Raw genomic sequence first — 21,950 nt, 5'->3', positions numbered from 1 at the left:
AAAAAAAACACTAATTTATAGCAACAGAAAGCAGATCAGCAGCTATCTGGGGATGTGGGAGGGACAACAGTAAGATTTACAGACAGACATGAAGAAAACTGTCAGGAGTAATGATTATGTTTATTACTTGGATTGTACTGATGGTTTCACAGGTGTATACACGTATCAAAACTTACTAAAGCATACACTTTACATATGTGCTATTTACGATGTCAACCACACCTCCATAAAGCTGTTTTTAAAAAAGTAGAACATCTGTAACACTGACATGAAAAATGTCTATCACACGTATTAAATTTTTTAAAAAGCTGTGGAATTATCTATATCATGATCTCATTTATATAAAATATATGTGTGCTTACACTGAATATACAGTATATATGTATAGAAAAAAGCCTGAGGAAATATTGTTAATCTGTTTACAGTTTGAGATCGGAGAAACAATAGATACAGCTTTTCATCTTATATATCCCTATATTGTTTGAACTTTGTATAACAAATAGGCGTTACTTCTGAAATTAACGACGAGAAGAAATTAGCAGTTTTAAAAGCCACTGGGCAAGATGAACTTGAAGGTAAAAGCCAAAATCACTTCTTTGTACGGCAGAAACTAACAACATTGTAAAGCAACCATACTCCAATAAAAAATTAAAAAGTAAAAAATAAAACAAATTGACTTATATGTGAAAAAAATGGAGTCTTTTTCTTTGGAGAATGATCCCCAATCGTGGAGAACAGGGAGGGGGCACATGCCTCAGAGTCACCTGGACTGATCAGACTCAGAACTGCTCTGCCCTTCTCCCAGGAGAGAATCCCTACTTCCATGAGCTACCTGGATGGACAACAGCGTTCGTCTAATCTTCAGGTACCCTGAGGCACAAAAGCGCCAAGAGCTCTCCAAGACCAACAGTCTTACCTCCGATTTTCAGCGGGTATGAGGGATACCCCCAAGGCTATGGTAACAAATCTGACAATGTTTCTGAGCCCGCGCTCTTGGGGTATTTAGTACCTTGGATAATTTTCTGCTGCTGTTCCCGGATTTCATCAAAACCCAAGCCTCTGGTCTCCTCCGGCTCCTCGAAGAGCCACGGGTTGGGTCCTCCTCGCTTGGCCCCTCCAGTCATCAGGCTGGACCTGAGAACAAGATTACAGGCGTTACGTAACTCGAAAAACATAGCTCTGCTGCAAATCACTCCCACAAGGGCCGAGGGGGCTAGCCTCGCCTGCTTTGAAAATTCAATCCAACTGCAGTTTATTGCATGCTTAGTTTATGCCAGCAACTGTGTTCAGTGCTGGAAGAGATACGCAGATAAATGAGGCCCAAGCCTGGTCCCCAGGAGAATTACAGCCTGTAAAGGAGACTGTGGCAGCGCATAATAGTTTTACTAATCCTCCATGAGACATCTGAGTCAATAATCATAAATGAAGGTCTTAAATTTCAAAACACAAGGCCAAATGGAAGTGGCCTTTCTATTAGGACAAAGTCTGTCTCACAGGTGGCACCAAAGGCACAAATATTTCTCGAGAAGATATAACGTTGCCCCTACAGGTTATAGCATTAAAAATGACCACTTACTTTCTTATTTCGTATTTGGCTGCTCAGATAGAAACACATGCAGGGTTTCAAAACCAAGTCTATGAATATAGCATAGCACTTATAACACAAATTCTGAATTATCCATCCTAATCTTGACTCCCTCTCGTAACCCATACGCTCCTTCTGCACAAGACATATTGGGCTCCTTGCTGGCCCAGGAACACAGAACACACACTTCTGGCCTCAGTCCCATGTTTACAGGATCCTTCTCACTCCAGGTATCTCCCCTTCTGCCTCCACCTGCCCACATTCTGTGCAAACTGTGAGGAGCATCTCATGGATGAAACCATACCCGACCATTTCTACCCAGATGGGAACAGCCACTCACTCTATAGTATGACTCATAGGATTTTTAAAATGATGGTAATGAGGGGCTTCCCTGGTGGCGCAGTGGTTAAGAATCCACCTGCCAATGCAGGGGACACGGGTTCGAGCCCTGGTCCAGGAGGATCCCACATGCCACGGAGCAACTAAGCCTGTGCGCCACAACTACTGAGCCTGTGCTCTAGAGCCCGTGAGCCACAACTACTGAAGCCCGCATGCCTAAAGCCTGTGCTCCGCAGCAAGAGAAGCCACCGCAATGAGAAGCCCGCGCACCGCAACGAAGAGTAGCCCCCGCTCGCCACAACTAGAGAGGCTGTGAGCAGCAACAAAGACGCAAAGCAGCCAAATATTAAAAAAAAAAAAAAAAAGAGAGAGAGAATGGACCGTGCTCACCAGCTCCACTTCTTGACCCTTGGGGTTCACTCTTCAGCCCCCGTGATCCAACTTCTACCCCATCACACTGCTGAGGCTTTTCTCAACCATAACCTCCTTACTGCCAAAACCTCATGCCAGTTCTCACTTCCCCCGTCCTCCAGGCCTCACTGGCCGCTGCTGACCTTCTTCCAGTATCCAGGAAACCCCTCCTCCCTCCGCTCCTTCCATGCCACTCTCTCCCACGGGCAGGTCCTTCTCTGTAACTTGCAGGTACCTCTTCTTCCATCTGCCCTTTAAATAGAAGTGTGCCTCAGGGACTCTAGTTAGATCTTCTCTTCTTGCTATACTGTCTCTCCCTGGGCACTTTTATCTGTGGTTTCAGGCTGTAAGGACAGATGCTAGCAGTGCTTACACCATTTTTACTCCCCAGTATGAATGAAACAGGCCATATTCTCTTGAGTCACCATGGTGGTGGATTCTCACCTGGGGGCTCCCGCCCTGGCAGGGCACTATCAGAAATCTGACGGTGGGGGAGGAACGGCGTACAAATAGTTAAAAAGAAACCCCACATATCACAATCCAGGGGAGGCAGGTCCTCCCACCCCTCATCCTGATTGAAAAATCACTGACTTTCAAATTTCTCTACCCACACCATCTCCCTACAGGCTCTTCTATCTACATTTATGGATTTTCCTTTAGGACTCTCCAGCTGGGAACTCCACTCCAAATTCAACACACCCAAAATCAGATTCACTACCTTCACCTCATAAGCTGTTTCTTCTCCTATCCTCTCTAGCGGCATCACTGTATTCCCAAGTCATCCAACCCCCCCTCACCTCCACCCCCCGGCCACATCTCATCAATTCCCAAGACCTCCCTTGGAGCTGGTTCTCAAGTCCATGCCCCATTTCATCATCTCTCATGTAGAAGAAGCTCATAGCCTCCAACCGGTCTCCTTGTTCCCAGTCACCCCGATTCAAATCGCCTTACACTCTGCTGCCAGAACGATCTTTCTAGACCAGAGATCTCCCCTATTTTAAAACTGTCACGACTCCCTAGAAGCTACAGGTCAAACTTAAGCTTTACAACATGGCCCCAGTGATCTCTGCAACGTCATCTCCCGACACCCCCTTCCATAACCCTACTCTTCCTTCAGCCTTAAGACTCTTACCACGTCTCAGACAAAGGCAAAAACTTTCACACTCTCATGTTTTTGTATGAGTCTGGAGGGTCCCCACCCCCACACCCCTTTGTCCATCTGGCAAAATTCTATTCATCCCCCAAGGCTCAACTCAAATGTCACTTCTGCTGTTTAGTCTTTCCCGATTCCCGTCCCCACCCCCTCTTCCCTTAAATCCATCACTCCTGGTGCTCTCACGGCACTTCGTGCAAAACCTCCAACGTGGCATTTATCAAGCAGGATTGTAGTTAGTTATTTACTCACCTGTCTCCCTTCCTAAATTATGAGCTCTGGAAGGAAAGAGGCCACATGACAGTCATGTTTATATCCCTAGGACCAGAAAGACAGTTCCTCTGAGTACGCTGGAGAAGCATTCAGTACGTGTTTATGAAACAGAACTAGGAAAACCACTGAGCTTTTTAAGCGAGAGACAAAATGAGAGGGATATTTAACATTTATTTTGAGATTAAAAGAAGAAAAAGGCAAAAGAAATCTTAACTGCCACCTGCCTTCAAGAGTTTAGCAGCAAAGACTGACGTTGTTCGAGCAGATGGAGAGAATTTTAACTTGAACGGGAATTCTGTCACTAAAACACCTTGCAGCTCAAGCCCACTTTTGGAAGGACAATGAAGGAGTGTTTCTCCTTTGAAAAGTCAGTTAAAGAAAGGAAATGCTAAATACTATGCTTCTGAGGTTAGGGTAGACTTGAAATGTTTTTAAAAATAAATCCATCATTTTTACCCATATTTTCAAGATGGAACTTATCTAATAAAATGGAACTTATCAAATAAATGTCACATTACTCAACAGGTTAGATATCTGTCTTAAGATTTTACCAAAAAGTTTTAGTCCCTTCTGACACTGTAAAAATATTTCATTTTTATCCCCCAAAGAAAGTGATACACATTATTAAATTATGACAATATGGGGGGGGTTGCAGTTAATCCATGTTTTTCTGCTGACAAATGTAGTTGAAACTCGTCAGAGTTCACAGGGAGGGTGTTCTTATCAACCGAATATAGAATTGAAAAAGCAGTGAATTCCAAGAAGCAGCTTTTCTTAGCATTTCCAAAAGATGTCAAAGTGACCATAAAAATGTTTGTTTTGTCTGAAAAAACATCGGTGTTTGAGTATTCACAGGCCACAGAGAGGTTTGCAGTCAGGACTAGAGATGATATTTCTAGGGTGTCAGTGAGTTGAATCGAGTCTACAGAGCTTTGTAACTAGACTTGCCTGTAGATGTGAAAATGCTACTATGGTCTGAAAGGGTGATTTCCCTTCTCAAAGCTTTCTCAGCTAGTTTCTTTCCATGAATATAAAGATGCACAGAGGCTCAAATTTCAATCAGAAATAGTTTCCTTTGACATACGTTCTTTAAAGGCAAAATCTGGCAACAATATCCAGGCTGGCTTACACTGAGGAGAGGCCGCAGTCGGGGAGGTAGACCAGAAGGCTAGTGCAATTTAAGGCAGAAGGGGATGGGGGTCTGGATGAGGGAAATGCCAAGATGGAATGGCAGGGAAGGGACGATTCACCCAGCAATTCAAAGGAAAGCTCCACAAGTGCTGGTGAGTAGAAGGGAGACAGAGGATCAAGATTTCCAAACTGGGTGACTTGGAGAATTGACACAACTTAGGGAAATGGTTCATTTCCTTTCGGGATTTTCTCAGATTTCGACATAACTCCCGTAACAACCCCAAAGTAAAACTGCTGTCAAGATCATAAGCTATGGATTTGCGGCTACTTGTGGCCATACTTGCTAGACAGCTAACTTCTTTAAGTCCAGTACTCTGCCCAATTCTGTTTCTGTATCCCATCCACCTATTCATCTAACCATCCGTCCTACACACACTTACGGAGTCCCTTCTACGTGCCAGTGTGAATCCAGGGGCTTGGAGAGAACGAGAGACAAGTGCCTGGCCTCAGGAAGCTGGTACTCCAGGGACAATAAATGCCTAACACGGAGCCTTTTGCAAAGTACTCCAATTTTTGTTGTTGTTAACTAATTGAAGATTATTCAATTTGTTTAGACGAATTAGTATTAGTCCAGAACAGTAAGACCTCAAGCAAGGAAAATCTCTTGCTTACATGTCATTCAAGGCAAGTCTCACAACAGCATCTTTAAAATCTACCGTAAGCAAATAATTTTTTAATTGTAAACCACTCTCATTTTTCTCCCTATTCACTGCTGGCTAAACGTTACCAGTAAGAAGTTTTAAATGTAACAGTAAAACTTAACAAAACAGCTCACAGAAGAACACAAGTGCAGGGGGGAAAGGCCATCAGAAGTCATTATTTTGGCCTCTGACCTGAATTTGAGAAACCTCTGTGTGCTATTCTCGAGTCATCCAGGCAATCTAAAATCAAGCAAATAAAACCAAAGGGAACAATTCTTTACTTTTACCTTAATGTCACTGTCATGGTACCTGCAAAGTCGAAGGAGGACAGGAACGGGTGATTGGAAAAAAAAAAAAAACCACAGAATTCTTAGGTTTTGTCTTTTTTTAAATTGACATATAGTTGACGTACAATGTTGTGCTCATCTCTGCCGTACAGCAAAGTGACTCAGTTATATACATGTAGACTTTTTATGTTTCCATTATCGTTTATCACAGGATACTAAGTAGTTTTCTGTGCTATATATTACGACCTTGGTGTATAAAAACCTAAGAATTCTAAGTGAAAGATGAATTAGCTGCTCTGCCAGATGTCTGGTGACTGAGCGCCATCTGCTGGTTAGCAATTAAAGTACAAAATAAATGTTAACCAATAATTACCATTTATTACAAGCAGCTCCTTACTTTATTACACAGTGGAGTCTTGAAAACACATTTAGAAACAGAAAGAGTGAAAGTCAACAATATGCTTCCATATTACAAGGGAGTTTCTGTCGTGCCTTTTCGACACTCATTTCAATAACAAATGTTCTACATCTTCTTTCACTTTGTTCTGCATGACCAAACACACTTAAATGATAAATCCATTGAGAACCCAATGAGGCTGACAATTTGCATTTAGGCATTAGGCGTGCCCAGTGATTTCCATCTTTGCCTCAACCTGTTTTCCCCTTTATATGTGTTTCCATTCTCACTCATTTAAAGATATAAGGCACTAAAATATTCAATTAGTCGTGCAAATTAACACTGTTCTCTGGACAAAGATGCAAGTCCAGTAAAAAGAAATTGGCTGGAAGGGAGTAGAATTAAACACTACAATGCTCTACAGTGTTAAAAATTCTATGCTAGAATTTTATATTTGTCAGCTGATGTACAAAAATCCAAATTTGGCACTGAAAGTGTTGAAGGGTGTGAATAATGTATATGCTCGAGATGCACAAAAGTACCACCCATACAGTCATCATTTCCACCTCAATAACCTTGTTTCTTATCAATCTAGTTCATATCCAAAAACTCAAATTCATAATAACCATGGCATCCTCTCCCTCTGGAGCCAAGGCCCAGAAATCTGTAGTCTCCCTCAGGTGAATTTTTATGCAACCACCCAGGCACCAATACACAGATGGGTATGGAAATTACAGGTCTGGAAAGAGTAGGGTTAAAGAACGAGGGAAACCGTAAGCGGTGCAAACCCTACTCACTCCACAACGGCGATCTCAAGTCTCATTCCATCCAGTTCTTCTCAACTTCCTCCACCTCACATGGATCTCTCTCTTCTCCAATCTCCTAGACTATTTATGGCCCAGGCCACATCATTTAGCACATACTTATAAACCATCACGGACTGTTCTCCAATTGTGTTGAGCAGGATAGAAAGACGTGCCACCTCTGAATTCCCCTCTGCTAAGATCAGTGACAGCAAGTGTTCTGGAATGTTTATAGACCACTTCACAAAAGCACAAATATACACCTTCACAAATATTTCTCATCCAAACTTCACAACGTTTTGAGGAGTCATGATTATTTTCATGTTACAGAAAACGAAATGGAGTCAAGATTCACACCCAGGTTTTCTAATTGTAAACCCTCTGCTCCATCCACTGAATTACGTGTGCAAAGTTAGCAATCCTTGGCTGGATTCTACTAAGTGCAGTGAACAGGAGGGCAAAGTACTCAAAGCTAGTGAGAAGGAACAGATGATGAGGGTCCCTGCAAGGGACCACAATTCAGAGAAAGGGAGGCCTGAGAAACGAAACCCATAGCCAAGGTCAAGGAGATGAGCTCTAGTTCTTCTGCCATTAACCCACCCTGGGCACAATGAGTTTCCTCATCTGTAAACCAAAAAAGTAATTCCTTCTCTGCTTACCTTGAAGATTATTATGACGGTCAAATAAAATAATCTGTATGAAAGTACTTGGCAAATACAGAAGAGGGGGAGGGAGAAACAAAGCTTTTTAAACAAATTTATTTTATTTTTTGCTGCATTAGGTCTTCATTGCTGTGCACGGGCTTTCTCTAGTTGCGGCAAGTGGGGCCTGCTCTTGGTTGTGATGCGCGGACTTCTCATTGCGGTGGCTTCTCTTGTGGAGCACAGGCTTCAGTAGTTGTGGCTGGTGGGCTCTAGAGCGCAGGCTCAGTAGTTGTGGTGCATGGGCTTAGTTGCTCCGCGGCACGTGGGATCTTCTGGACTAGGGCTCAAACCTGTGTCCCCTGCATTGGCAGGAGGATTCCTAACCACTATGCCACCAGGGAAGTCCTTCTTTTAATAAACAAGAAAATTTTTTTCTTTTTTCAGTTTCTTTACAATTTTCACTTATAAGAAGCACAAGTTGGAAAGTATTATAGAGGCTTTATAAAAAATAAGTCAACATAACTTACAATACAGTGTGTATAGGTAACTCCTTTCTTCTTCCTGTTTATTCACTGCCAGGAATTTGCTTCCTTTTTCAATTCCCAAGTGAGTTTTATCATTTAAAAGTAATGCATGAGGACTTCCCTGGTGGCGGAGTTGTTAAGAATCTGCCCGCCAATGCAGGGGACACGGGTTCGAGCCCTGGTCCGGGAAGATCCCACATGCCATGGAGCAACTAAGCCCACAAGCCACAACTACTGAGCCTGTGCACCGCAACTACTGAAACCCGCGCCCCTAGAGCCCGTGCTCTGCAACGAGAAGCCACCGCACCACAAAGAGCAGCCCCCGCCCGCCGCAACTAGAGAAAGCCCACACCCAGCAAATGAAGACCCAACGCCGCAAAAAAAAAACAAATAATAAAAGTAATCATGCAGAAGTAGGAAATCTTTTTATTTTCCCCATCAAAAGTCACAACTGTACCAGTAGTTAAGGACTGCAATTCAAAACAAGATACCATTTCTCACCCATCAGATCAGCATAACCCAACCAGTTCTGTAACACCCGCCGACACCTACGGTGGAGGGAAATGGGCTCTCCCATATACCGTCAGAGGAAACGTAAAGCACTATAACTTTTAAGAAACAGACATGGCAGAACCTGTTACATTTTGAACACCCATACCTTTTGTCCCAATAACCCCACTTAGGGGAATCTGTCTTATCGAGGTAGAAGCCACAGTCTTCATGGATATTTACCACATCATTGTTTGTAATGGCAATAAACCACCCAATGTTCATCAAATGGGGAGTGGCTGGAAAAGTGACTGCCTATTTCTATCGTGAAATAATGCAGCTATTGAAGAGAATTTTGTTAAATCTATTTGTTAGAGGAATGCCCAAATTTAAATGAAAAACACTAAATTACAGAGTAATATGTAAAATTCTTTTTTTTTCCACAAAATAGGAAAGGAAAATGCATATTCATGTAACTACACTTGTAAATATTTGTACAAGCACAGATAAATGTGGGGAGGTTAACACAGGTTACATCAGGAGAATGACACTGGAGGGAAGGAAGGGGGAGAGGGCATTAACTTTGGGTCATACCTCAGTGTAGACTGACTTGTTATCATGAGTGTGTATCGTGTGGATAATTTGTTTTAAATTCAATAAAAGATGAGTCATTTCCCCATAGGGTGGGAGAACCAGGGAAGGAGAGCTGATAAGGCAGCCAAGACCCACAAAAGTAAAGACCATTTCAGTGAAGACTATCAAAGGCACTGAAAGGGTTCCTCTCTTTCAAAATTAAGAATGGGAAGCAGAAACTAAAACCAAGAAATGCCAAAACCAAACATCTTTTTCCAGGGGGAAAAGAGCAATGGAGGAGAAAGATGTGACAGGAAAAGGCAGGAAGATGAAAGAGGGGGAAAGAAACAAGAATAAGCAGCTTGCAGATGGACGGGGAAAAAGTCTACAGAGAGGCCCTGAGGAGGAAGTTTAAACATGACAAATGGGTTTGCGGTGACACAGAGGAGGGGGGAAAAGATGAAAGAGAACTGAACGGTAAGCGATTCCTCCTCCAAAGTTGGACAGTCCAAGCAATCAACCCTTCTCTCCTCACAAGGGAGGAGAACCCTAACTTTTAAAAATCTAGAAACTGGAAAGGTCTGAGTATGTCTCCCCTTCTATTGACTTACATCTCCATCTTGTGGCCTGTTCAAGACATAGCTGTGTATGTGTGTGCATACATACATACACACACACACGTACGGATAGATACACAAGCGTCTCAGTGTATATATGCATGTATACTTATACATAAGTATACATGGCTATATACGTATACATACACATACATATGTAATATATACACTAAGCATATATGTAAAGTATACATTATGCTATATATTGTAAGTATACGTGTATATGTAAGTATACTTATAAGTATATATACATATGTATTACATAAAAGTGTATATACATGTGTATTTACGAATTTTTAAATTCAAGTAGAACATACAGGCAAAGAAACCGAAGCGTAGAGCTCAAAGAATTCACAAAGTGAATCACTACCCAGGATAAGAAACGGAGCGTAAGCAGAACCCCAGGACCTCCCATGCCCCCTTCTGGTCACTACTTCCCCCAAAGGGAACCACTTTCATTACTGATAACACCATATACAAGGCCTGCCTTTATAGGAATGGAATCCATACAGTACGCAAGCTTCTGCCTGGCTTATTTCACCCAGTGCTGTGTTTGTGAGATGCATCCAGTGTGTGGTGTGTGGCTGTAGATCGTTTCCTCTCATTAGGATCATTGTATAAAATACGCCATCATGTATTTATCCACTACAGTGTTGGTGTTCAGTGGTTGTTTCCAGGTGGGACTATTTGGAAGGATGCTATCAACACGTCCATGTCTTTAGTACAGTTTTCAGAGAGCTTTCCAGAGTGGTTGTAAAATGATGGTCCCTCCAGCAGGACATGAGAACTCCAGTGGCTCCACATCTTAGTAACTCCTGAGACATCTGTAATTTTAATTTTAGCCAATCTGGCAGGCGTAATGGTATGACAGCATGGTTTTAGTTTCCAATTTCCTGATGACTGGAGAGGCTGAATACCTTTTCATGTGTTCAGCCACTGGACATCCTCTTTTGTCAAGTACAACATCAAGTTGTCTGCCTATTTTTTCCCTAAGGAGTTTTTCTTGATTTACGGGGGCTCTTTATATATTCCGTGTCAAATATATCTTACGTGCCAGATATATTCACTGCAAATCTAGATTCCCATTCTATGGCTTGGCTTTCACTCTCTCTGTGCTATCTTTTGATACACAGAATTTATTTTAATGAAATCCAATTTACCATGCATCTCCTTCACATTCAGTCTTTGTGTTCTGTTTAAGAAATCTTTGCCTATTCTCAAGGTCATAAAGATATCTTCCTACATTTTCTTAAAGTTTTAGTTTACCTTTCACATTTAGGTCTGCAATCGTTCTGGAATTGATTTTCATGGAAGGTTGACTGTAGAGGCTAAGATTTGGTTTTTTTCCATGTGGACATTCAGCTGACCTAACACTATTTATTGAAAAGATCTTTTCTCCACTGCACTGCAGTGTCACCTGTCATAAATCATGTGACAACATGTGTATGGAGGGCTGTTTCTGGACTCTATTTTGATCCACTGGTTTACTGGCCTGTCCTTGTGCCAACACCACACTGCAGCTTTACGGTTAAGTCTTGATAAATGATCACGTGAGTGTTCAAAACTTCTTTTCTTCAAAATTGCCTTGGCTCTTCAAAATTACCATATATACCTTAGAATCAGCTTAAGTGACAACAAAAAAAAACTGGCTGGGGACTCTAAACGGGTTTGCTCTGAATCTACAGATCGATTTTAAGAGAACTAACATCTTTACAGTACGGAGTCCTCCCAATCTGTGAACATGGTTATCCCTCTATTACGTTTTCCTTCCTTTCTCTAAATGCTTTATAGTTTTTAGTATAGAGGTTTCATACTTTCATTTGACTTATTCCTACGTATCTCCTGTTTTTAAAATACTGTTATAAATAGCACCTTTTAAGTTTGTTTTCATTTGGTATGTCTTTGTTGTCCAGCTTTCAAGACCTTCCTAGGAGAGGAACTACCAGGTTGCTGCTGCGAGCTCATGGACAGACCATGCTGTATCACATCCACACAGCGATAACTGGCCACCTTCATTGACTTGAGCAACAGTGTGGGATTGCAACGACTGATATTTACCTAGGTCTTAACGTCTCTGGGTTCACTCCCTTGATCAGTCATCCAAATGGATAATCCTTCTTTACCATTAGTATCTATTTGGAAGTCAGGCTGCAAACAGAGCTTCCTTTCCTAGCCCACGGAGAAAAAAAAATCTGGGCTAAGTGACCTTCAAGTGATAATCAGTCTTGTTAGTACACATAACTGAAACACTTCAAAAGAGCTACTCTGTCAAGTTTGAGACAATTTCAAGATATTTAAGAGTACTATTTAAACATCCTACTTCATAAGCCCCAAGATATACTGCTAGACAAAAAAGATAACGCACAGGAAAGAGGACATTTTACACTGTAATTCACATTAAAAACCGAAAGGGTGAGAGTCACTGGAGATGTATGTGTATCCTTATACACGTGTATTATCTTTCTAGAAGGATACACAAAACTGTTAGAAGTTGCTGCCTCCAGGGAGGAAAAGGGAAAATGCATGCCAGAAGTGAGAGGGCACTCCAGTTTTCATCGATAACCTTTTTGTACAGTTGGGTGTTTACGTGATAAACATCTTTAAAAGTAAATTTATGTTTTAACATTTTTTCAAAAGCAAGTATTCTATTCGTTCCCATTAACCACCGGAACATCCCAAAGCATCAACATTTTGGCCTGACACTATCAACCAAACTGCCTCTTCCAGAAAAGTCAAAAGAAATACTTGGTCATGTGACATATCCAGTTTTTCCCCCAAGAAAACATGGTCACCGTACACTTTGCATGGCTAGTATCAGACCAGTAGTTAATACAGAAAAAAAACTGCTAAGGCAACATATATTCCAGATTTTTCAAGTCGGTCCACGTCTCAAACACTCCCTCTTGTCCCTAAGTATCAGTCCCCGCAACAAATTAACCTATTTAACCTATGTTTCTCCAGAACATGGAGACAAAGTCAGAAGTTATTACCTCCCAAATGGAATTAAACAATAATTAACAAAATGCACAAGATCATCTGTCTACAGAAGCAGCCGGTTCTATGAAACCGTATAAATGTGTTGCTGTTGAAACTGGGTTCTACTTCGAAAGCACTTCTCCTAAACCTCTTCAGGAATACAGGTAAGAGTAAATAGCCCAGCTTCTTTAAACAGTGAACTAGAGATTTAAGGCAATTATCCAAGTTCCACTTGAACCTAAATAAAATAACCCAGAAGGCCAGTGAGCTACCACTTCTCTGGGATTTCAAGAACTTACTGAGGTCACAGTAGTGAGGAACCTGGAGTCTCTGGTGTCAGAAGAAACTTCAAGATGAAGAGAGTCACTGTTGCTAAGGGAACACAGAGGAGGGGTGGTACAGCAGTCCCACCCAACATCTCTATGTCCTTTCTCCCTTGTTATCAGAATTCAATTTTGTTCAAGGCTCCACTGCTCAGGGAACATAAGCCTGTCCTCAGTTTCAGTTCAGGGATGTATCTATCCTGAATAAACCAAGCCAATCATGGCAACTCCATTCCACCATGGCTCTTGGTATAACATAGCATGTGATACAATCCTAGCCTACTTCTGTTTTGAGCCAAAGTCTACTGTGAAGCTTCCAGGAGGTGTTTTTTTCCCCCTCTTAGAAAAAACTGGAAAATACAAGAGAATCAACAGAAAAACTACTGAAAACAATCAGAATTAGACTGTTTACATATAATAGCATCCAGATATCCAGTTTTCATATAAACATCAAAAAGCATGACGAAATGAAAAACTGAATTTAAAACTACCACCAAAACGATAAAATACCTCAAAATAAATTAAACCAGAAATGTGTATTTGAAGAAAACATTCTGAAAGGCCTGAAAGATGGCTTGAACAAACAGAAAAAAAAAAACCCATATTCTTGGGTAGGAAAATTCAACATTATAAAGGATTAAGATTTCATGTAACCCCAATTTTTAAAAAACCAACAGTTATTTCTCTTTTTTGGAATTAGATTAGCTGATTTTGAGGTTTTTTTAAATGAAAATTGTTTAAGTAGTACAATGACAGAAGACTAGCCCTATCATGTACTAAAACTTATAATAAAGCCACAAAATGGTATTAGCAGAGATCAATGAAATGCCTTACGAAGTCCAGAAATAGATCCAAACATATATGCGAACGTATTATACGATAAATCTCATCTCAGAATTTGTGAAGATGGATGACTCAGTAAAAAAAAAATGTAGTCAGTCACAAAAATAGTCAAATAGGGAAAAAGTGTGATTCGTACTCTTCAAATTCCAAATGGATCAAATATTTAACAGAGGAAACAAATTTAACAAAAATTTAACATCAGAACTATCTTCATATACTAGATTGGAATAGGATACAAAATTTAATAACACTCTTTGGAGAAGACTGTATGGAAATAGGCAGTCACAGAAGTTGCTAGCACAAGGTTAAACTGGTTCTATGAAAATTATAAATGCGTATATCCTTTGGCCCAGCCATCCTTCTTCTAAGAACTTATCTAGAGATAGACCTAGACCTTCACACATATGAAATCCCTTATGTATAAGGTTATTCACCACTATATTTTTGTAATAGAAAAAAAAACTATGTAATATATATACACAAATGTAATAGAGTGGAAACAATACAAATATCAATAGGAAACTAGTTAAATTACAGTAGTGCATACAATGAAATATAAGGCTATAAAAAAAAACTAATGACAGAGGATTCAATTACAACATCAACCCTCATATTTCAAAAAAAGAAAAAAACCCCAAAGCTAATGACAAAACCTCATGTGCTGGTTTGGGAAGATCTCCAGGATATTTAGATGACAAAAGAATGCTGTAGAATAATTTGTGTAGTATGCTACCGTTGTGTAAAAGATGGAGGGAAATAAGAAAATATTCCTATTTGCTGGCATATATTCAAGAGAACCTTGGAAATATCTACCAAAAATTATTAACACTGGTATTTGTTGAGGAGGGGGGCACACAGGAGGGAGGCTTTTCACTGAACACTGTTAAGTGCTTTTAAAATGTCTCAGCCACGGGCTTCCCGGGTGGCGCAGTGGTTGAGAATCTGCCTGCTAATGCAGGGGACACGGGTTCGAGCCCTGGTCTGGGAGGATCCCACATGCCGCGGAGCGACTAGGCCCGTGAGCCACAACTACTGAGCCTGCGCATCTGGAGTCTGTGCTCCGCAACAAGAGAGGCCGTGATAGTGAGAGGCCCGCGCACCGCGATGAACAGTGGCGCCGGCTTGCCACAACTAGAGAAAGCCCTCGCACAGAAACGAAGACCCAACACAGCAAAAATAAATAAATAAACTCCTACCCCCAACATCTTCAAAAAAAAAAAAGAAAGTTTCGAAAAAAAATGTCTCAGCCACGTGAATACATTACTTATGCAAGACATACCCTCCTTCCTCTCCTACTGAAGTCTGGAGTGTGGCTGGGAACTTTCTACAGGTATTCTCGACCAAGAGGAGTCCGTCTGAAGACAACGCAAAACAAAGACATGGCCAGAACCTGGATCATCACCGACTGTGGAATTAACCATCCCTCTCAATTCTCTAACTTGGAATTTATTATACAGAGGTATTTTTCCTTATGTAAGTGGTTTTGCGTAGGGTTATCTGTTCCCTGCAGCTGAGGGCATCGTGACTGTAATACTAATGCGTGAGCTTAACCAGGCGCCCGCTTGGTGAGGGTAAGAACAATAAACACCGTCTTCTTTTCCAGACCTTTTAGGTGCTTTCCTTGGTCCTTCTCCTCCTCTGACTGCTGCAGACACAACCTCCCTTTCTAGTCTGCACTGTATATACCCATTTGCACTGAATTTCAGTCTTGTTTCCCCTGCCTGCCTTAACTCTTTCAGAATGAGCATTATAAAAGGCGAACAAACCCCACCAGGGTCGCCTCTCAGCCCACCTCATGTGCCTCTATTAACTTCTGATTCTAATCTCCGCTAATCAAGAAAGTAGGCAGACTATGTACCAAAGTTACTTATCTTTCCATCAAACCACCCCAAATAATCAGTGAGGCAGAGACAAAAAGTGAGGGGTTGCCCCAAGTCCCATTTCATGCGCCTCTTTGTGAGCGTAGTCAAAGACTACATTTCCCAGCCTCCCCGGCAGGCAGGTTGGAGCCATGTGATTGGTTACGGCCAACGGGCTACTACATACGCAACTTCTAGGCGATGGCATATGAGAGGGGGTGAGGCCTCCACACCCTCTCTTCTCCCCTCACAGCGAGCATGGAGGTCTCGTGTCAAAGACAGCACAGCCACATGGTGGGAAACCCTGAATCACCCTTTGAAGGGAGCTGTCCCAGAGAACCACCAGACTTTATATAAGGCAGGCAAAAAATGCTTTCATCTGATATTCCCCTGAGGGTCCCAGGTTTACAGAGCCCAGCCTATCACATCCCGACTCAGTCTACCTTTCAATCAACAGAAATCTGCTGAGCGCCTGCTATATACCAAACTCCCACTAGGTATTTATAAAAGATACTGGAAAAACAAAAGATCTTCATTCAGTGAGCAAATAGTTATTAACCATTGTGTTAGGTTTTGGTCCCCGTCCTCAAGGTATTTAAAATTTAGATGGAGAAACAAAATATAGGCTTGCAAAAATATATATATATATTAAAACCACATGGCTTCCCTAGCTAAATCAGCTCCCCACTAATATTCCCTCAAAGCACAATATATTTTTCTGCTGAACTGATTTTACTTATTTGTATGAATCTTTAATTCATGTCTTTCTTGCTGAACTGTAAAGAGCTCAAATGTAAAAACTAGATTTTGTTCGTTTGTTTTGTTTAGGGTTTTTTTGCCACCACTCATATCAGGCACTCAAAAGAAAAGCTTCCATTTACCACATTTTTTATTCCTTAACTAGTTTATTAAACTATCAGAGAAATTTAATATTCTTGACTGCACTTAATACCACCTTAGTTCAACTATCCTTGGGGTCACTCAGAGAGAGAGAGAGAAGCACATCTTTACTGATTTCAGCATATCCTTTACATGCCAGATGACCCAGAAAGTTAGTGTATTTCTGGGGCATAAGTAAAAAGGATAAATTATGGCTTATCTGTTGTCTCACAGCTAATGATGCAGGAGTATATTCCTCAGAGATTTCCTCTTCTGGAAGAGTCGGTTCATCATGTGTTCATAACTTCAAGCAACAAAGTATGAACGAATAATTTTTTAGGAAATCTCAGTACTATCAGATGGAAATCATCCTTATAAATCAAGCTTTAAATTGAAAGAAAACATTCAATGATCTAAAATGGTAGAAGGGCAATACTTTTAATGGAATATTCAATGCAAATTTTTCTTTTGCCTCCCTTGGCTGCCAATACAGTGAAATGAAATATAAATTGGAAGTATATATATATATTTTAGCAGCTCCAAGGAAAAGTAAATATCTGAAATTAAATGTAAAGCTCACTCTAAGAAAATGTGAACATTTCATTTTCTTCTGTTCTTTTGATGTTAGCAGTTGGTCTGCTTGTTAATATAGGATTCCTGACACATTACCATCTCAACCTCTAAATAACTTCCTATTTCCTATAATCCTCAATATACTTGGTGGTGTGAAGATTAAAGCTTACCCAATTAGCCACCCACTACAGCCGAGTTAATCACATAATCTCTGAGATGGTCACAGAGCACTGAAGTATGCAATGATTTTTTTTCTCTCTTTACAAAGATTTAACTAATTGTGAGAATTGGCAATGCTCTCAAATATAAAGGGCAGCAGGGTTTTCAATCAGAAGCTGTGCCACTGCTTTATAAATTAGGGCTTATCTTCTTCCAAGAGACATTGTTACAGAGACTTCTTTAACAAGTTTCCAAATGTCCTCAATTAGTCAACCATTGCTTACTGAGACCAGGTCTCACATCAAGGCTTACTGCGTTAGAATAAGGATTAGTAATCCGTAAGGTAAAACTCAGACTCCATCACATGACAGCTACGCATTCAATTATGGCATTCCTACACTCGCGTCTGTTTAAAGGAAATGCTAATCCAAACTGAAGTTTGACAATACTCTCCTCTGCTTAACAAGTCCACATATGACGAGGAAGAGGAAAGAGGAGGAAAGTTTTGGGGGGCAGGGGATGGCAAAAGGACTCCTGAGAATGGGGGATGGGGGAGAGAGAGAAAGCAAAGACTTGGGGTGAGAAGAGGAGGACACAGAGGAAACCAGAGAAGAGGGAAGAGCTCAGGAGGACAGGAGGGTCGACAGTTTCCAGGGAGTCCTGGTTGGGTCAACTGATCTTGCGGTGTTGCCGCCAGTTATTACGGGGCTTCGAACTACCGATTAGCAGATCACCCCCAGTTCTCCAACAGTACCTGTGGTGATGGTCTAGCATGAATGACAAGACGTGCCAGAGAGAGCAGGCCTATAACATTTTCAAGTTCTGATAAGGCTTCCTGACCAATGTGCTTCTGTAGGTTGTGACCTAAAAGCAAGACGTGAGCCACCCCCCACCCCCTGCCTCCCCCAGTGACAAAGCAACCCACAATGATATCAAGAATGACAGAAGCCATCAAAACTATTGGAGGAATCCAGAGATTAGGGAAGCAAACAAACGATGGAGGAGCCCAGAACTAGGAATCTGCAGGACTGAAGAAATCTTTGCGAGTCACCGGAGACCCTAAGAGCAACCGACGGGCAGGGGAGGGAATGAGGTTTCTCCAGGGACACAGCTGAAAGGTCCCCGACAAGGTCTCAGAAATGACCGGGCAGCCTGACAGTCAGGAGGTGGGAGGGCAAGATCGAACTGGGAACCCAAATCCAATTCATGTCTACAACTGAATTCAGGTCCTCAGAAGGCTAGGTCCAAGCAAGAGTTATTTGGGTATGGGAGGTTGGGGAAGGAAGGGGAGGCCTCAAAGGTGGGGATTCGGGGTTAAAAAAAAAAAAGGCAAAAGTAACTCTGACATGGGCATGTGGGTGAAATCAAAGACTGGAAACTCTGACCTCAAATCTAAGACAGTCTACTTCTAGCAGTTTCCTTGAGTTTAACCTGTGTTCGTGCACACACTCATCCAAACACGCACTGCCTGCCTCCATCGACTCTGCACTGCTGCCATCCTCCCTGACGAGCTGGGGCTGGGCAGTGCTACCTAGGTGTTCATTTCACAGCCCTTGAGTAGATTTCCCAGGGCTTCCTCTACATAAGAATTTGAAAACGGTTTTACCTTGTATGCATTTCCTTACCGATCAGATTCTCCTAGAGTGTGTGTAGGACTTACTTTTTGGACAATTATGGGCTGAACTGTGTCCATCCCTCCCAACCCCCACCCCCGGCAAAACTCATTCGTTGAAGTCTTAACCCCCAGTAATCCAGAATGGAACAATATTTGGAGATAAGTTCTTTAAAGAGGCAGTTAAGGTGAGGTCACAGGGTGGGCCCTAATCCAGTAAGAAAAGGAAATTTGGACACGGACACACATGCGGGTATGACAGAGAAGACAGAGGGGAAAACGAGCATCTACAAGCCGAGGAGAGAGGCCTGGAACAGATCCTGCTGTCATGGCCCTCAGGGGGAACCAACTCTGAAGGTGACACCTTAACCTTGGACTTCCAGCCACCAGAACTGTAAGAAAATACATTTCTGTTGTTTGAGCCACCCGGTCTGTGGTACTTCATTACACTAGCCCTAGCAACCTAATACAGACAGGTATACAGACATGGGTCCAGTGGGTCTAAAGCAATCCTAGCCCGACAAGGATTCACCAATAATTCACCTTCCAGGCCACCTACCATTGTCCTTCCTCTTTCATACCTCAGTGACTTACGGACTTTCTTCACAGGGAGCAGTATCTAACTGCCGCACTGGTTTCTCATTCTTGGGCACATTCCGTGGTGCCTGGAGTGGACCACCACGGTCTGCTCTATCCATTTTACCTCATCAAGCCAATCCTCAGAAGTCATGTCTCTCTACAGGGCTCACACACTTGTCAACTCTTCTGCAAGCTTACTTTGAATTACTCTAGATTTCTGTGTCTGAATAAAACATCTATGGTTCCCTCAAAGTTTCATCTTGAGAGCATGGAAATCAGCCTGGCCGGTTACCTTCTTAATTTCAAACCCTCAGGAATTAGTTACCCCTGCTTCAGTTTCCCCTCAGGCTGGTCTTTCTGTCCCTGGCCAGCCCAACCATTCACCCATAAGCAACACCTGCAGGCCCACCAGGTGGATCGGCCTTAAAATAAACAGGAGGAGCAGGGGGCGTCCTGGTGAAAGGACTTCAGAGGCCTTGGTGGGCCTCCATCCGACACACCTCTGCTACTGACCTGCTAAATTCCCTAAAATCTTCCTACTGCTTCATTTACTTTGGGCTTAAGGAGGCTTCAGCTAAAATACGTCCAGGAAGGTAAGTCGCTGCCATCATGGATTCCATTGCTAGAATCAATGTGCGACTGTTTACCATCAAGACCGCAGCCAGCAAGCCGGGCACTGAGGAAAGGGACACAGAAGGAGCCGTGGGAGGTGAGAATAGGAGGGAGGAGAACCAGGTGCAGAACATGAAACGAGACTGGTCAGGGAGGCCAGGTCCCCCTCAAGCACTCATCTTGTAGTGGTAAAGGCTTTAGAGCTTACAAAGCCCTTCACGTTCCAATCACCTCACCTGGTCCAAACAATGAAAAAGAGGCAGAACACACACCCCCATTTTCAAGTCGATGATTCTGAAGCCCAGATGACTGACTAGGAGGCAACAGAGCCGAGCGCTTCTAATTCCTGGTCCAGCTCTTCTTATGGTGCAACGGTTAAGAGTTCCCATCTGAAGACACACAGATCCAGAGGAAATCCAAACTCTGAGACTGATTAGTCTTAGAATCATGTGCAAGTTACCTGACCCCTCCAAGCCTCAGCTTCTCTCCTGTAAAGTGGGATGTTATAAAGATCTGAGCGCAGGCACGTACAGCTTAGCATAGCGCCCGGCACACAGAAAACACGCAGGTGTAAGCCGCTAGCGCTCATCTCTCGGACCCCGTGAGAGAAAGCAGTGGTTCTCACCCTGCCACCCACCCCCGAGGAGCTCCCCACCGTGTTACGGCTACCCAGGCCGCCCACCAGACACTCGTTCAGACTCCGCAAGTATATGGTCTGGACGCTTGTCTTTTTATTTATTTATTTTTTAAAGCCTCGTGGGTGATTCTGACGCTGAGTCCCACAATTAAGAACAAGTGATATAAAGCACTATTTCAAGCTGGAAGGGGCATTCAAACCACCTGAGGATCTTGTTCAAATGCAGATTCGATTGAGTAGGGCGGGGGTGGGGTCTGAGACTACATTTCTAAACACAAACCCAGGTGACGCTGAACGTGAACAGGTCGGGCTTTAAGTAGCAAACAGATTATCACAGGAGAGAAGAGGGGTGACCAAAAAGAGATGGGGGTGACAAGCAATAGGAGTAATTTTGACATACTGAGGTCTAGAGAAGTCATTCTGGCTTGTAGACGAGTTAACTTGAATTTTACGCTACCTGAAACAGCCTGTTTGTGGCCTATCACATATACATTGTACACCTGTTTTAATCACTAAAGGAAAGGGCACACTAACCAGAAGTAAAGACCGTCCATGTTAAAAATAAAGATTAAAGGCCCCTCTTTCTGGGACGCCAACGTTAATCCTCCTTTGATAAGATTCACTTCCCAGGTGCCAAGTCCATCCTGTACCTGCTGTACGTATACATCCTGGTCTGTTTTTCTGAAACCTTGAAGAAATGTATCCCTGACTTGTTTAACGTACTTTGTTCTGACAAGATATAAAACTGTGCTAAAAACCCTGCTTCTCTGGAGCTATTTCTTAGAGTGATCTGGGAAGCAGGCTTCCGGGCTAGTCCTCAGTTTGGCTCCAATAAGACTCTTCTATTATTATTTTTCGTCAACCCAAGTGAGGCGGGGGGGACCAAAAATCAACCATACCCCCCAGGAAGACCTAAGGCCCAGACTCGGCGGCGACCACTGCGCAGGCCGGACCTCGCTCGCTGGTAACTC

General features: G+C 42.4%; 1 protein-coding gene across 2 annotated transcripts in view; it reads right to left on the bottom strand.

Annotated features, from left to right (window-relative positions):
• The window catches only part of STX8 (syntaxin 8), a 240,663-nt gene that overhangs the window by 195,477 nt on the left and 23,236 nt on the right, over window positions 1-21,950 (bottom strand). For both annotated transcript variants that reach the window (XM_060135641.1, XM_060135642.1), the window contains exon 5: window positions 1,010-1,134. In XM_060135641.1, coding sequence (XP_059991624.1) covers window positions 1,010-1,134 — 125 coding nt within the window. The remainder of the gene's footprint in view (window positions 1-1,009; window positions 1,135-21,950) is intronic.

The sequence above is a fragment of the Lagenorhynchus albirostris genome, chromosome 20 (genome assembly GCF_949774975.1).
Source record: "Lagenorhynchus albirostris chromosome 20, mLagAlb1.1, whole genome shotgun sequence".
Classification (NCBI taxonomy): Eukaryota; Metazoa; Chordata; class Mammalia; order Artiodactyla; family Delphinidae; genus Lagenorhynchus; species Lagenorhynchus albirostris.
The sequence above is the reverse complement of the archived record's forward strand: the minus strand, read 5'-3'. Positions and strand labels throughout refer to the sequence as shown.